Here is a 14,514-nt window from a genome sequence, read left to right as displayed (position 1 = left end):
TAAAGGTCAAGCAAATATTCATCTTTTATGCTCATTTTGGAAAATAACGACACTTGTTACGCAAGAAAAAGTATAGTGGTTTGCCATCTGGGAAGTTGTCAGTTCGATTCCAACATCCCAGACCACAAGTCCAAATGTCCTTGAGCAGCACACTGGGTCCAGATGTGCCACCAGTCATTCTTTTGTGAAAAAGTACCTAGATAATGTGACTGGCAGCAAGAACATTTAAGTTGAAAAAAGGTCACATTAGAAAATTGGTTTTTACAATGAAGCAGTTTTATTAAAAGTAAAACCTGACTTACTGTACGTTTTTATATATCCTGCTTTTTTACTGGAGTTTAGTTTCTGTACAAATGGTATTGTGTCATAGTTGGTTGACAAAAGAAGCTCATGTTGTGAAATGCACATCACTGGAAATTTGTAGCAAATTGAAACTTTTAGTTTGGGGAACTTCTTTCCTGTACAGAACACATTGACCTTGAAAGCCTTCAAAACAAGATTGACTTGTTTTTTTTCCATTTTACTGTTATGAATGTAACATAAGATGAAACAGTGTTACCCAATCTAATAAAATCAGATGACTGTTTTTCTTGCAATTGAAACAACTCAGTTTTTTTCCCCTGATAAGCCATCAACCGGGTGGGCAGCCGAACGGTGCAGTTCCACTACTGTTCTTATTAGCATGAAAGAGAAATTCCAGTGAAAGGTGTAGATTGGGTACCCCGAACTGCTGCTCAATCATCAAATATTGCTCAATCATTAAACCTGGTCGCAAGAAATGTTTGAATTTAAAAACCTGAGACTCCTTTCCTTGAACTATTAAACATGAGGAGTTGCCTTTATTGTGGCTTTAAAACAGTCCAAACCAATAATTGCTCCATTGTCTCATTTACAACCCTGGACATCTCAATCACACTGCAGTTCCATCACTGCACAAACAGGTCACATGCAAAGGCAACCATTCACCCAGTCTTTTGAACAACAATGAGAAACCAAGGTCACGTCCTCTTCTGCCAATATGTTACCTAATTAGGAATGCCTAATTTAAAATGTAAACATGTAATATTGCTTTGGTAACGGTTCTTATAAGAGTGGAAAGTACAGTTTCAGAGTAAAATGCATGTACTTGAGCTGAAATTAGAAAACTACACATTTCTCTCCCTGCAAAGTAATAAGACTCCAAAATGTAAAATAGATTGAAGTTACTACCAAATGACTAAAAGGGTCTTTCCAGCCCATTTAGCCAGAAAAGGTCCCAGTTTAATTTAGTGGAAACCCTATAAAGATTAGATGGTTAATAAGTAGACATACTGGCACAACTCGATGGCCACATGTTAGCAATTTAAACAAGAGATAAAAGTTAAGGTATAGCATGCGGTTCACCGATTTTACCAAGTTATATTTTCATTTAGATGGTTAACAGAGATAGAACCCCCGAGTTTTGCAGTGATAAAATGGATGCCTATATAATTGAGTCAAAAACAAAACCCTCACATAGACAGAGTAGGTTTTGAAATTTTATTTGACAAAGGGCAACCTTAGATCCTGTTCCTTGCACTTCAGGTTGACCTGCATTGCCTGGAAGAGAGTCATCATTAGACATGAGATTCAAATTACATTGAGGTTCAGAAATGTAAGCAGCACTTCCCTACATCATTCTTTGGAGAGTCTTTGGTTTATTTTTAAGCCAGCAAAAGTCTTTGGTTTCTCACATGCATTTTACTAAACCAGAGCCATGAAGTGCAACTGCTGTAGGTTGACAGGGCCATTAAACAATACTCCCTGTTGAACCAGGGTCACAGCAGAATCTGATGGCAAAATTAATGAAAATGTGCAGGATTAGATTCAGCGAACCTTAAAACAGTGACCATTGAGCTGGTGGGAACTAATTAGTGATGATACCTGGAACAGTTCACATTTTGAAGCAGACATTTTATTAAATATTTAAATGAGCAGAAGGAAAACGAATGAGCAGACTGCACAATTTAAGCCAAAGTTCAACATGTTCATGACCCGAGTGCATCATCATAACTTGCATAGATCTTCAAGGCTGTTCTTGTCCAACAGGGTATTGCTGGAGCTTATAGCGATTTTGAGCAGGCTGGTAGCTTGATTGAGTAAAAATGCGTTCAAAAGTACTGAAAGGAATAGAAATAGAAGTTGTCTCTGCCTTTGGTGAGTAACCAATCCTTTGTGGAAAATTTGTGTTCCGTTTATTAGGTTCATTAACACATTCACCGTCGATGCAAGGTACTTGACTGCAAGGCTGAGATTCTGCATTTAGGTAAGGGTAGCGAAGGTCTGAAAAAGACCCATCTTGGCCAAGCCTAGAGAATGAAGATTCACATGGGGGTTGTACATTAAAGGATGTTCCCGCAGTGTTCCCAGTCAGGTACGTCTGCCCAGAGACAAAACCTCCTCCATTAGTGTCAAAGAGTTTTACATAGTAATCTATTCCCTCTTGGAAATGTCCACTGTTGTCTTGCTCAGGAAGTTTCTTTTGAACTTTATATCCACTTGGCCTACTGTGCAGACCAATTACATCTTCAAAAGTATAAGAAGGTTCTTTTCCACTGTTGTACTCGTGAAGATTGAGGGGAGAAATTGGTTTCTGCCACGTTTGTGGCCTTTTTGCAGGAACAACTTCCAACATGGGAGAATTAAATGATGAACTGCCATAAGTGAGCAGGCCGTGCTGTGGACCTGAAACAATCTCAGCATTCATCTGGAGATCACTGTATGGTTTTAAGGGATTATTATGGGTAGAAGCAAATTGGCTGGCTGAAGGTCTAGGCTGACTTTCCACATAGCTGTTGATGCTGGGCTTCAGAGAACTGTAGAAACTTTGAAGCCTTTCAGATTGCAGTGGTTTTGGCTGGATGGTTTGATATTTGCCGTTTAAGGGTCGTGTAGCATCAATAAGATATTTTGAAAGTGCCAGGACTGGAAAACGAGGCTTTCCAATCTCTGAATCTCTTAGAAACCAGGATGAAAAGCTTGGTTTGTTGACTGTAGGTTTGACAGTAACGGGCTCATACGGAGGTGGCTGCTTCTGTTTTGGTTCAAGATTTAGGGTTGGCCGTTTCATTTCAGGAAGCCCAGTCGTTCTGTGGTACCCAACATCATCAAAGCCTAAAACTGACTTTTTAAATTTACTCTCAGGTGATTGTAGTTTTTTTGCCTCCATGTAACGAGTCAAAAGAGACTTAATTTGGGGTCTGATAGTCAAGTACCCACCACCTTTAGTGAGGTTTGACAACGTTTTAACTGGGAAAGAAAACTCTAGTTGTAGGGTGGGAACTGCAGAATCTTGTTCCTTTTCACCTTTTTGATCGCTTGTGAAATCTTTGATGTTAGCAACAGAAGTACTATAACCGTTTTGGGGCAGTCCAACACTTTGAGAACCATCACCAACATATTTGTTATCTTGGGATCCTCTGTTATATTGCAGAAGAGACAAATTTAGCTTTTGTTTTGAATAAGGCTGAACTACGTCTTCTCTCGTGTGGCTTGTTTGGGCTTTGTTGAGACCCAAACGTTCAAGATACTTGGCAAAAGACAAAGATAGCGGTTTGGTTGAATCCATTTTTTGGGCTGCCAAACTCTGCCTGGCTGTGGGATTATAGTTTCTTTGTGGGGAAATTAATTGCCATCTTGAAGAGGTCAGTTTGCCATCAGTAGGTTGGGTGCAAGTTGACCCACCTGGCTGCTGCAGAGTTTGCTTGGGTCCAGCAGCAGGATAGTTAGACCATGTTGAGCCCAGTTGCTTTCTGGTTTGTTCACCTGCTTTCTGGCTGATGGTGGGGGATTTTAATTCAGTATGAATGGAACTCAACCTTTTCCCTAGATCTCCATAACTGGTCTGAAAGATATTTCCTGGGCTTTTGTTTTCAACAAACTTGCCAATGGCTTTTATTGGATTTAAAGATGAAGCTGGAGTACTTTGGAGTTTGGGGTGAGCTTTTGTGGGAGAGTCAGTTTCTTTCATTTGATCAAGTTTATAAAAAGGGAGATCCAAGCTGACCCTGAAGCCTCGAGGTTGAACTAAAGGGTAGTTTCTTTGTGGTCCAGGTTGGACTGGCAGGCTCTGTGGCCAAAGATGACGTGGAGTTTCCCTAAAAGTCTGGCCAGGGGTCAAATCCCTCACACCACTCCTTTGAGGGTTTTGTCTTGTGTTGATCAGATTATTCTTCAGCCGCCTCAGAGAACGCACATAATGCAGAGGGCGACGGTAACCAAGTATTTCCTGTTTCCGTCCTCCATCTTGCCATGCTGTGTACCCAGTATTGGCTGCAAGAACAGATCATGTCAATATTTTGTGTACATTTACCTTCTTATTTAGCAAGGCAATATCAAATTGTGGCACACAATATTCAATATTCTAGGAAGTCCTAGCAAAATATATATATTTTTATATATATTCAACTTTGATTGGAGTATCGATTACAATCTTGGCAGGAAAAACAAAAAAAAAGCTAGAAAATATTTCAAGTTGCAGACAAAAGTTATGGTGCAATGTAAATATTCAGTTATTGTCACATTTTTTGAATATCAAATCACAGAGCACTGGTCAAACTAAAGTAATCACAGTGGTTTCAAAACGTTTCAGAAAAGCTGCCACGTTTCTAGTAACAATAACACCACAAATACCCATGGACTGGAGTTTGCAAATCAATTTAACCCAAATCTGTGTGTGTATGCTTCAAAAGTCAAACCTTAGGCTTAGAGGCACCAAACTGGTCTAGTTTGCAAATAAAATTAATGCAAAGTAGTCTCATCACACAGAAGGGATGAGTACATCAATATTAAGAATAAAGCCAACATTTTTAGTCAGATTTTACATTCATTAATTTAGAACAGTACTGGAATTTCACTTCTGCATGACATGGTTTGCCTGGTTAATAAATGCTCAAAGATGATTTACAAGTCAGTTGATAGCCTACATATGTATGAGACTATTTCAATAGGGACAAATTGCTAAACACCTTTTCCATGTTACTTCAGGCATTGGCTAACAGTTTTAATGGGGTTTAGCAGTTCAGACTGTGGGTTAAGAGGCCTGAAACAAGTCATTACTCTTTTTACCAGTTTCACATGTTGCAAAAGGCAAGTCAAACTTACCTTCTGGCAAAGTAGAGGCACAAGTAATTTCCTTTATTAGGCAAAGCATCAATATTCTGTAAGAATTGAAAGGACATTTTTACAAATATCACCTTTCAGCCTAAAGTATTGAGCAATTACTGGGCTCAGTAAAACCAATCTGTTCTTGGACAGATTTGTTACCTTGAAATCATGAAGCCAGCAGTCATGACAGCTGCAGCGGCACTCAGCAAATGTCCTCTGGAACTTTCCAGCTACAAGTGCACAGCTGCCCTGTCAGTTTTGCTCCAATTGGAAGATAAGTTCAGGTTTAACCACCATTCATGCCAACAAGGACCTGTGGAAGTTTTGAAGGATACCAGACTCCCATTCTAATGAGATGACAATCAGAAAGGGCAACAACAACAACAAAAAAAAAAAAAAAAAAAAGGCTCACACAGGTGTAACCACTTAGTTTGATTGTTGTGGCTTACGGTGGATTTACTGCTTTCAGAGAAGTAACAAGGACAGATTCGTCATTTTAAAGTCCTACATTCTTGGGTCTCAAGTTTATTTTTCTCCCACAAAAGATAATTTGTTCATGCTGAGCCTTTAAAAACTCAAATGTATGGAAAAAGATGGAGCTTTACTGAGCACAGTGTGAAATTATTTTGTTTATGTACTCTCACAAGCATTTTTTTCAAACCAGAACAAGAGTCCATCCAAGTCTGTAAACATTCATCTTAAATAAGTTATTTCTTTATCTATTACTGACTGCACTATAGGAATTTGTATACAGTAAATATGTTTGGTCATAAACCAATATTTAAAAACTCATTTGATTGATAGGATATTTTTTGCTTGCTTCCTCCCTCTTTACTGAGAAGAGGGTCATAAAAATATCACTTAGGAGTGGTGTTTTATGAGTAAGACACCACTTAGGAGTGTTTTATGACATTTATGAGCAAGCCTCATTTTCATCCATTAAAATCATTCAGACCAAAACAAAAATATAGATTGCCTACCTATAAATTTGATCTTTTACACTAAGGTATGACTTGGCAGCATGCCCTCCCAGATAGAGCGTCAGCACCTTCCTGAATTCACACAGGCTTCCAAATAAGTGTTATCAAGGTAGAACTAACCAAACCAAGATAAAAACAGACGAGCAGGATTGACCAAGGTCATCAACGCATTTCAGAATTTTTTTTTTTTCTGCTTGGAAAACCAACATGGAGAGCAGCAATTAAGTTTATTCATTCATGAGTCTTCCTACACAAGATAAGACCATTTAAAGTTTCTTAGACCTATATGTAACACAGAAGACATAGTCAAAAACGAAAACTAACTTTTTCATTTAATATGTACAGCAGGGATGAAACTTATTTTCACTTTAAACCACTTCAAGTGCCCTTAAAGCAGAATAAATAACCTCTCCATTTGAAGAGTATTTTTTAAAGTAAAATATTTAACATTTTTATAATGTAATTTGTCACTATACAGATAATTGCTTTGATTGATAAATATTTACGTACATATTCTATTTATATATCTGTCTGACCTCTAGTTTAGAGGGCTACATCAAAAACACAGGATGGGCCATATTAGGCCCCCGGGCCTTGAGTTTGGCTCCCCATGTACAGTTTAAAATCTTGTCCCATCTTCTGAATAAGGTACATGCAGTGTTGAATCTTGTGGCCCATTTTAAGTCACATTCCCAATTATGTCAATAATGCTGTTAAAAAAAACAAAATCAGACAAGTCATTACAAAGCCATAGCTGCAAACATAAATACTTCAACTCTGAAATGGAAGAAATCAATTAGGTGTACCATAACTTGATTTCTAAACAAATGTCACTTTTCTTTTTCTAACTGTTGCTGAAAATGTGCTATATAAATAAAATTACCTTACCTTACCTTACATTTTCTGAAATTATCTGAAGGTTGTCTTAAACAAATCAAAGCTTAACCCCTTATCTTAGTGAGAGATGTGAACCTTCAGGTTTCTTTTACCAAAGTAAATACTGGCTCTTAGAAGGTACTGGCCTTCCAAACTGAATAGAAAAACTTTGAAGATAGGGCAACAAGTCCCCCCTCATGTTTAAAGCATCCTTTGCTCTCATCTCAGAAAGCTGGTCAGCTGGTCAGGATGCCTCCTGGAGAAGAAGAAAATGGTTGGATGGATGGACTTTTGATATAATGATAATCCAAAATTCTATCAAAATGTGGAATATAAAATAGGACAAAAGACAAAAAAAATCACTATGGAAGTGTTTAAATCCACATAATCGTAAGGTTTTATAAAATTATCTCACAAAAAAAACAAAAACAAAAAAAAACAGCTAGTGGCTGCCATGCCCAAGTATTTCAGTGGAGGAATAAAAAACAAAAAACACACAATCTTAAGAAGGTTGAAGCAAAACCCCTTGGAGAGTTTGGATGGGATTCACAACAAATGCACAGTAGCCGAGGTCAGTATTTTGGCTGCCACGGCAAAAAAAACAAAAATAAAGAGGCATTTCAAGGACATGGATTTCAAATGTAATTTTCCTTTTACCAAAACCACTCTGCAACCAAGAGGTCAAAAATGTCAGATCTCAGCTAAGAAGAAAGGGGACTAGACTGGCGACACAGCCGTCTCAGATAAAACTAAATTCAGCAATTCAGATGGAAAATTCATCCAGAGACTGAGAGAAGAGTAAAACGAAAAACATTTCCAAACTACTTAAGTTCCTGTGTGAAGCTTCAACAGTCAGATGAGCTGCAGAACCATGCCATCTACTGGTGAAGGTCCTAAAAGCAGCAGTCTACCAGGAAGTTTGACAGCACTTAATTCTTCACAAAAACCTCTAAGAGATCTTTATTTAATTTTTCAGTGGAACTGGATGCCTGCCAATACCTCCAAAAGTACCAATACCTGGTTTAATGACAAGGGCACCAATGTGTCTTACTGGCCAGATCCAAACCCCATAGAAATCTGGATAATAATGCCATGAGAGAGTTGAGAAACCTCAAGGTACTGCTTGCTGCAGTGCCCCAGGATAATGGCCTCCATGCCATGCTGCCCTTATGCAGAAAATGTTCAGACTGCATCTTTGATGCATTTATTCTACCCTAGAAATCACATCACATTGTGTAATAAATCTCTACACAAAGTTTTACATTTTGTCTTTAAATAATTTTGCTCTCATTGGAAATGATCAGGATGCACGTCATAACTTAATTCAACATAATGTTTAATACAAGCCAGACCTACCCGTTATAAATATGGAACCATAAACAACTTCTTTCAACAAGCAAAGCAGCAGCAGTCTAGAAACAAATTATAACATCACTTAATCAGAACTGTTTTAAATAAAAAACAAAACTCTGCATAACATTTTGAAACTTGTATTAAAATGCCTCTTTGAATGAGGAACCCAGCAGACAAGGCTGCAGCAGCTGCACCTCAAACTATCCAGGTGCTTGTGCTCTTGCGGTCGGTAGACAAATACTGTTTGCTTCTCAAAAAAAATGCACAACTGAAAAAAAAAAAACCTTTGTGCATGAAAAAATGTTGCTGTTTGCCTTGGAGAGGAGATCTGGAGAGTGGCATTCAGAGGAATGTTTTAAAACTTTTCTGTCAGTCCTGAAGATGGCAGCAATACAACTTGTACAGATATTGAACCCACCAAAGAAAAAGAGCTGCAGGTCACCATGATATGCTCTAATATGATGTAATGTTGTTTCAGTTAGCTTAATTTGTTGTGGGATATTTTTCACAACAACCAATGTGTAAACAGAATGACCAATACACTTTAATTGTCTCGATAATAAAACCAAGAATCTTTTCATCATGAACAACTCCTGTGGAAATTTGACATCATCCAGCAGCACGAAATATTATACTCTACATTCACTCCATTTATTATTGTGTGCAGTTTAAAAGTGGGAAGTTTACCTAGTGGAGATTAAGGATTGAGAAAGAAAATGAATCACAGTATAGCTGCAGTCAAGTGAGTGGCCAAACCTTCAGATTTCCATGATCAGAGGCTGCATGGATCACTAGTCACACCAAGGTCAGCCAACGGTGCATCAAAGATTGATCACCAGCCTTGGTCATGCTTTCTGCTGGGATGAGCTGAGCCTGCACCATTCTGGCTGAATGATGATGATTTACAGCTTTTAGGCTTTCACTTGTTTATGTTCCTTTCTTTTTATTTGTCAGTTGATTTACCTCTGAGGAGGTGATGTGTCCACAGTTTTTGAGTTTTCTGTTTGATTAATGGGACATCCATCCATCCATTTTCTTGCACCCTTTTTCCCTCAGTGGGGTCGGGAGGGGTGCTGGTGCCCATCTCCAGCCAACGTTTCGGGCGAGAGCCAGGGTACACCCTGGACAGGTCGCCAGTCTGTCGCAGGGCAACACAGAGACACACACACTCACACCTAGGGGCAATTTGGAGAGGCCAATTAACCTGACAGTCATGTTTTTGGACTGTGGGAGGAAACCGGAGTACCCGGAGAAAACCCACCATGCACATACACAGGGAGAAAACTCCATGCAGAAAGACCCCAGGCCGGGAATCGAACCCAGAACCTTCTTGCTGCAAGGCAACAGCTCTACCAACTGCGCCACTGTGCAGCCCGGGACAGATTTAGCTAAATACAGCTCTTACATATCAACACAGCTTGGTAGCTGGTGCTGATATGTCTGGTTACAGACCTTCTGCTGGTTTTGTAATGTGTTAAACCAAACTTCCTTCAATTTGAGAATGAAGTATATAATGTATCACATACAGGAAATGAAAATGTGCTTTAGATAAAATATAAATGTATGACAAAACTGGAGACTTTTTTTCTAAGGATTTTATGTGGACAACCAGCACAATGTGGAATACAATTTCGAAAGGGATCCATGTCACAACTTTCTATGAAGGGACTTCAATTCAGTAATGAATTGAACAGAGATGTTTGTCACTTCAGATATTTTTTGTAACCAAAACCTGCTTTGAATATCTCCAGAGCCTTCTCCCTGATCTATCTGCTTTGTTCCTTAGTTTTCATGATGCCATTTTATTTGCTGAAGATCTCCAACAAATCTGTGAGGTCTTTACACAACAGCTGGTTTATGATGACAAGATTAAATTGCACACATGTGGGCTCTTTTAGTGGATTATTTGATTTAGGATACACTTTGCTGGATTTATCTGGGAGTATCAGAGTAAAGGGAGCTGAATAGAAATGTTCCAATTCTCATTTTAAACACTAAAAAACATTTTTTTAACTTTCAACATCACTATTATGCAGTTTATTAAAATCAAAATAATTGAACTGTTGAATTCTACCTGTAATAAAAAAGAAAAAATGTTTCTGAATGTATTTTCTTGTTAATGACGCTGCTCTCTTTTATTTACATATATATATATATATGTAAATAAAAGACATATGCATATATGTCTTTTGTATAAAAGAAATACATTTCTCCTGTATATTGACGGAGAGGAATGAGTGTAGTTTTGTAGTTTTTTGAAGCAGTTTAATCAGTATTTTATATAAGATGGACACATCTCTGCTGTCAACCATATAGCTGCTGTTTTATAAACACAAATCATTAAGCTCATACACAATGGGTGAAATGTTACTCCATCCATCCATCCTTTTCCACTTAATCTGGGGTCAGGTCGTGGGAGGAGCAGCAAACAAAGAGACTCAGATTTCCCTCTCCCCAGCCACTGGAGCCAGCTGCTCCAGGGGAATCCCAAGGCATTCCCAGGCCAGTTGGCAAATGTAGTCCCTCCAGCGTGTCCAGAGTTTTCCTCTGGGTCTCCTCCCAGTGGGATGTGTTCAAAACAAGTCACCAGGGAGACATCCTGTTTGCTAAAACAAAAGGTCAATATGGTTGAAGAATGCAGTGGCACCAATGACCATGAAAGGATTAAACATCTATGAAAATTTATGGAAAAAGAGGTAGAGGGTTGTAAAAACCAGCAGGGGGCAAACAAACACCAGTGTCCACATCAAGTGTTATAGAGTTCGAAGAAAGACCTTCCTACTTTACAACCCCAACCAACATTCCTGCAGCCATTTTAATCAAATGTTCACAAGTCATTATGTCATTTTAACACATTTTACACAAGTCACCACACTTCAAGGCATTTTTAGCACAAAGCTAAATTTTGATTTTTTTTCCCCCTGAAATGTTTATAAAAGGACTAGTTTAACCTTCCTTTGAGAAATTGAGAATGCAGCTTTTGGAGTTGCATTGGTTTATTGCATGTAATTTTAAAATATTTAAGTTAGATATTAGGTCAGAAATAAGTCAAGTTGTAGATTGAAATACTTTTGATCCCACAAGAACAAAAAGCTGGCAGTGACAGTGATGATGATGATGATGATGATCAGGGAGGTGGGGTCGTGGACAATAGTGCAGACCGTAAGGAGGCAGCTGTTTTCTGGTGGTCAGGTTCAGGACAATGTGATGGCCAGCAAGGATGTTTTGGGGGATGTAGGCGTCCTTGATCTTGAGGGATCAGATTTCTTGCAGCTCGTCAGCAGATAGGGGAGAATGTGTTCTGGGCAACAGGGTTTTGCTAAATCTGGAGAATGGACATCTGATTTATAAAGCTGTTGCTGGCAAGTGCCCAACCTTTCCACTGTAAAGAGCAGGCACAAAACAAAGGGACTTGAAGGACAATGGTTTATAACAAATTATCAAGACCAACTTAATAATTTGCAGTCATAGGCTCTAGCTTAGCACATATACTCAAATACAGTCACTCTCCTAAAGTTGAAAGTTATAACAGGAGCTCCTCAAATCCAGGCCCAACTGCAGTTGTTTTAGAACATATGACGCATTTGGCAGTCTTGTAATAGATGTATGATGCAGACACATCTAGTAGTTGTAGGACACAAGACAGAGGTCTGAAGTTAAAAGACCCCTGGTCGGACATTAGAGCTCCTTTGAGTTCAGCTTTAGATTTCTGCAAGTCAAAAACAGATGAAAATATGAAAAGGCATCTGAAGAACAGCTCACCTCATTCAGCAAGTAGAACAAAAATATGCTGTGAAGCAAAAAAATAAATAAAAAAATTAAGATCTCAGGTCAGCTTTTTATAATAATTTAAAGAGATGTTTGGTTTAAATTCCATACATCAGTTTTGAGCACCCAACAGATATGACTGCACCAGCTCTCGACAACAGGAGCAGAGTTGGTCTGTCACGTCACGTCACGTCACACCACACCACACCACACCACACCACACCACACCACACCACACCACACCACACCACACCACACCACACCAGATAATCCAGCTGTGAAGGAAAGCCTTCACACCTCAAGGCAAAGAAAGCATAATATGCTTTTGCTTTTATGGTCTTTTCACCAGCAGGTGGCTCCCAGGTGTTATTAATCTAGCAACTCAGTGGGAAGTTGGGCGGGGACAGGAAAGCCTGCTGCTCACAGATGGGATCACTTGGTATGATTATCTTTTGCAGGAAGTGCTTATTCGGTCCCCTCCAATGAAAAATGATCAGAGAGGAGGATAAATTTCTTTGCAGCTTCATGGATTCTTTCTGCTGTGCAGTTTTATTAAACTCCACAGAAGAAGAAGTAGTCAAAGAATTTTCTGTATGAAAGTTATACTTTCGATGGGAAAAATTCTTAACTTTAGTGTATAGGACACTGGAAAACACTGACAACTTTACAATTATATATATATATATATATATATATATATATATATATATATATATATATATATATATATATATATATATGTTTAATGAGAACATGAGAGAAGAACCGCAACAGGGGTTTATTTGTTTTATATTTATTGCATTTTCTTTTGAAAGACCTGCTACTTCTCCTCAAAGAATTAACATATGAAGTGTCAAAATGATAGAAAATACTGTAAATGTAAACCAAAATGAAATCAGAGAATAAGAAATTAAGAAAGTAGAAAAAAACGCATATTGCAGTATAAGTCCCAGAACTGACTCTCAGCGTTGGAGTCTTTCTCCATCTATGTTGGTAAAGAACATTGATGCGACACCTTTTAAAGGGGACATAGCATACGAAATCTGCTTTTTTAACCCTTAAATACATGATTTGTGTGCTTTAAGAGTACAGGAGTGCAAAAAACAAACAAAAAAACAAGATGCTCTAAAAAGCTCTGTGGAGCCCTCATTTATCCCTTTTATATAGGCATCTAGTCATATATATAAAGTATGGCCTATAATTTATATAAGCCATAAAATAATGATTTACATGTAAAATGGAAGGATGTAAAAGCATTATATGTCCACTTCAACACATACACACTCGTTACTGATTGAAGATTTGTGATAACGAGTGTCAATCAAATGCTACAGTGTTTTCATACTGATCTAGGTAGCTTCCAATAATTAGGAACAAGGGGTTTCTGTTTGGTTACCATAGTTGAAAGAACGTAGCTCTGACTGCTTGAATGACATCTGTTTTTGCAAAAGAGTGAGGAATGTGTGTGAATTCAATGAGAAAAGGCAACCACATTTGCAAGAGGTGTCTTCTGGTCTGCTGGGTTTGTGGTGATAACTGAGTGCAGCACATTTCCTTAAGCAGGTCAAAGCAATCAAGGAAATCTGTAATTGGGGAAGTAACAAATATCCTATTATTCAATTTCTGCTGACACAGGTCACTGCTATTCGCACAGCAGTGACCTGTGCAAATTAAAAGTATGTGAGGTAATTCTCGCTAACAATATTAGCTATATTGATTTTGCTTTCATATATTTATAAAAAAATAAATAAATTCTTGACCGCTTTTGCCAGTTTTATGTGCTGCAGCCGTATAACTTAAAAGAGAATGCCAAATGACATTAATGAGGTCATGTGCAGAAGTCACGAGAAATTTATATCTTAACTTTGGAAGACTTGTCTGCACAATATCATCGTGTATGAAGAGAAAGACACTGTGACTATGAAAGCGAGCCAATTAGGGAAGATTTCTGTCATCTTAAAATACTCCAAGAAATGTTTAAGTGAATGTTACTTTATTCATCTCCATGTCACCATGACTTCATCAGCGTGACACAAGTCCAAAGTTACATAAAATGAAGATTATGTTAGTTGGGGATGATCAATCAATCAATCAATCAAATTTTATTTGTATAGCACATTTCAGCAGCAAGGCATTTCAAAGTGCTTTACATAATTAAAATAAAAACAGCATGTGACATTGAATAAACAGTGAGAAAGAGAAAGAGATTTTGAAAAAAAAGATTAAAAAAAAATAAAAACATTAAAACCCGCACCCCTTTTAGGAATTCAGTTAAACGTCGTTTAACTGGGACTTTAACCCTCTGGGACTTTAGTCAAAAACACAGTTTGACAAGGACTCCAACCTTTAGGTTTTTAGTCAACTGGGACTCTAAACCCCGTAGGACTTTAGTTAAACGTCGTTTAACTGGGAC

At 38.1% G+C, this 14,514-nt stretch overlaps 1 protein-coding gene and 1 long non-coding RNA gene across 2 annotated transcripts; both read right to left on the bottom strand.

Annotated features, from left to right (window-relative positions):
- Positions 1-1,503: 1,503 nt before the first annotated feature.
- LOC103466268 (uncharacterized) lies at positions 1,504-5,486 on the bottom strand. The gene is made up of 3 exons (XM_008411741.2): positions 5,284-5,486; positions 5,122-5,177; positions 1,504-4,290 (listed from the first exon to the last, which is right to left on the bottom strand). Exons 1-3 carry the CDS (start codon positions 5,307-5,309, stop codon positions 2,045-2,047), a joined length of 2,328 nt encoding a protein of 775 aa, XP_008409963.1. The 5' UTR covers positions 5,310-5,486; the 3' UTR covers positions 1,504-2,044.
- Positions 5,487-11,344: 5,858 nt separating this feature from the next.
- On the bottom strand, positions 11,345-12,282 carry LOC103466267 (uncharacterized). The gene is made up of 3 exons (XR_533931.1): positions 12,213-12,282; positions 12,096-12,123; positions 11,345-11,715 (listed from the first exon to the last, which is right to left on the bottom strand). It is a non-coding gene; the product is annotated as an uncharacterized LOC103466267 (long non-coding RNA).
- Positions 12,283-14,514: the final 2,232 nt, after the last annotated feature.

This window comes from Poecilia reticulata, linkage group LG6 (genome assembly GCF_000633615.1).
Source record: "Poecilia reticulata strain Guanapo linkage group LG6, Guppy_female_1.0+MT, whole genome shotgun sequence".
NCBI classification, from domain to species: Eukaryota; Metazoa; Chordata; class Actinopteri; order Cyprinodontiformes; family Poeciliidae; genus Poecilia; species Poecilia reticulata.
The sequence above is the reverse complement of the archived record's forward strand: the minus strand, read 5'-3'. Positions and strand labels throughout refer to the sequence as shown.

Coding starts and splice junctions, on each gene's coding strand:
- LOC103466268 (XM_008411741.2), bottom strand. CDS start 5,309: ATGACTGCTGGCTTCATGATTTCAAG. Junction 5,178..5,283: donor GCTGGCTTCATGATTTCAAG/GTAACAAATCTG, acceptor CAATTCTTACAG/AATATTGATGCTTTGCCTAA. Junction 4,291..5,121: donor TGCCTCTACTTTGCCAGAAG/GTAAGTTTGACT, acceptor CTGTTCTTGCAG/CCAATACTGGGTACACAGCA.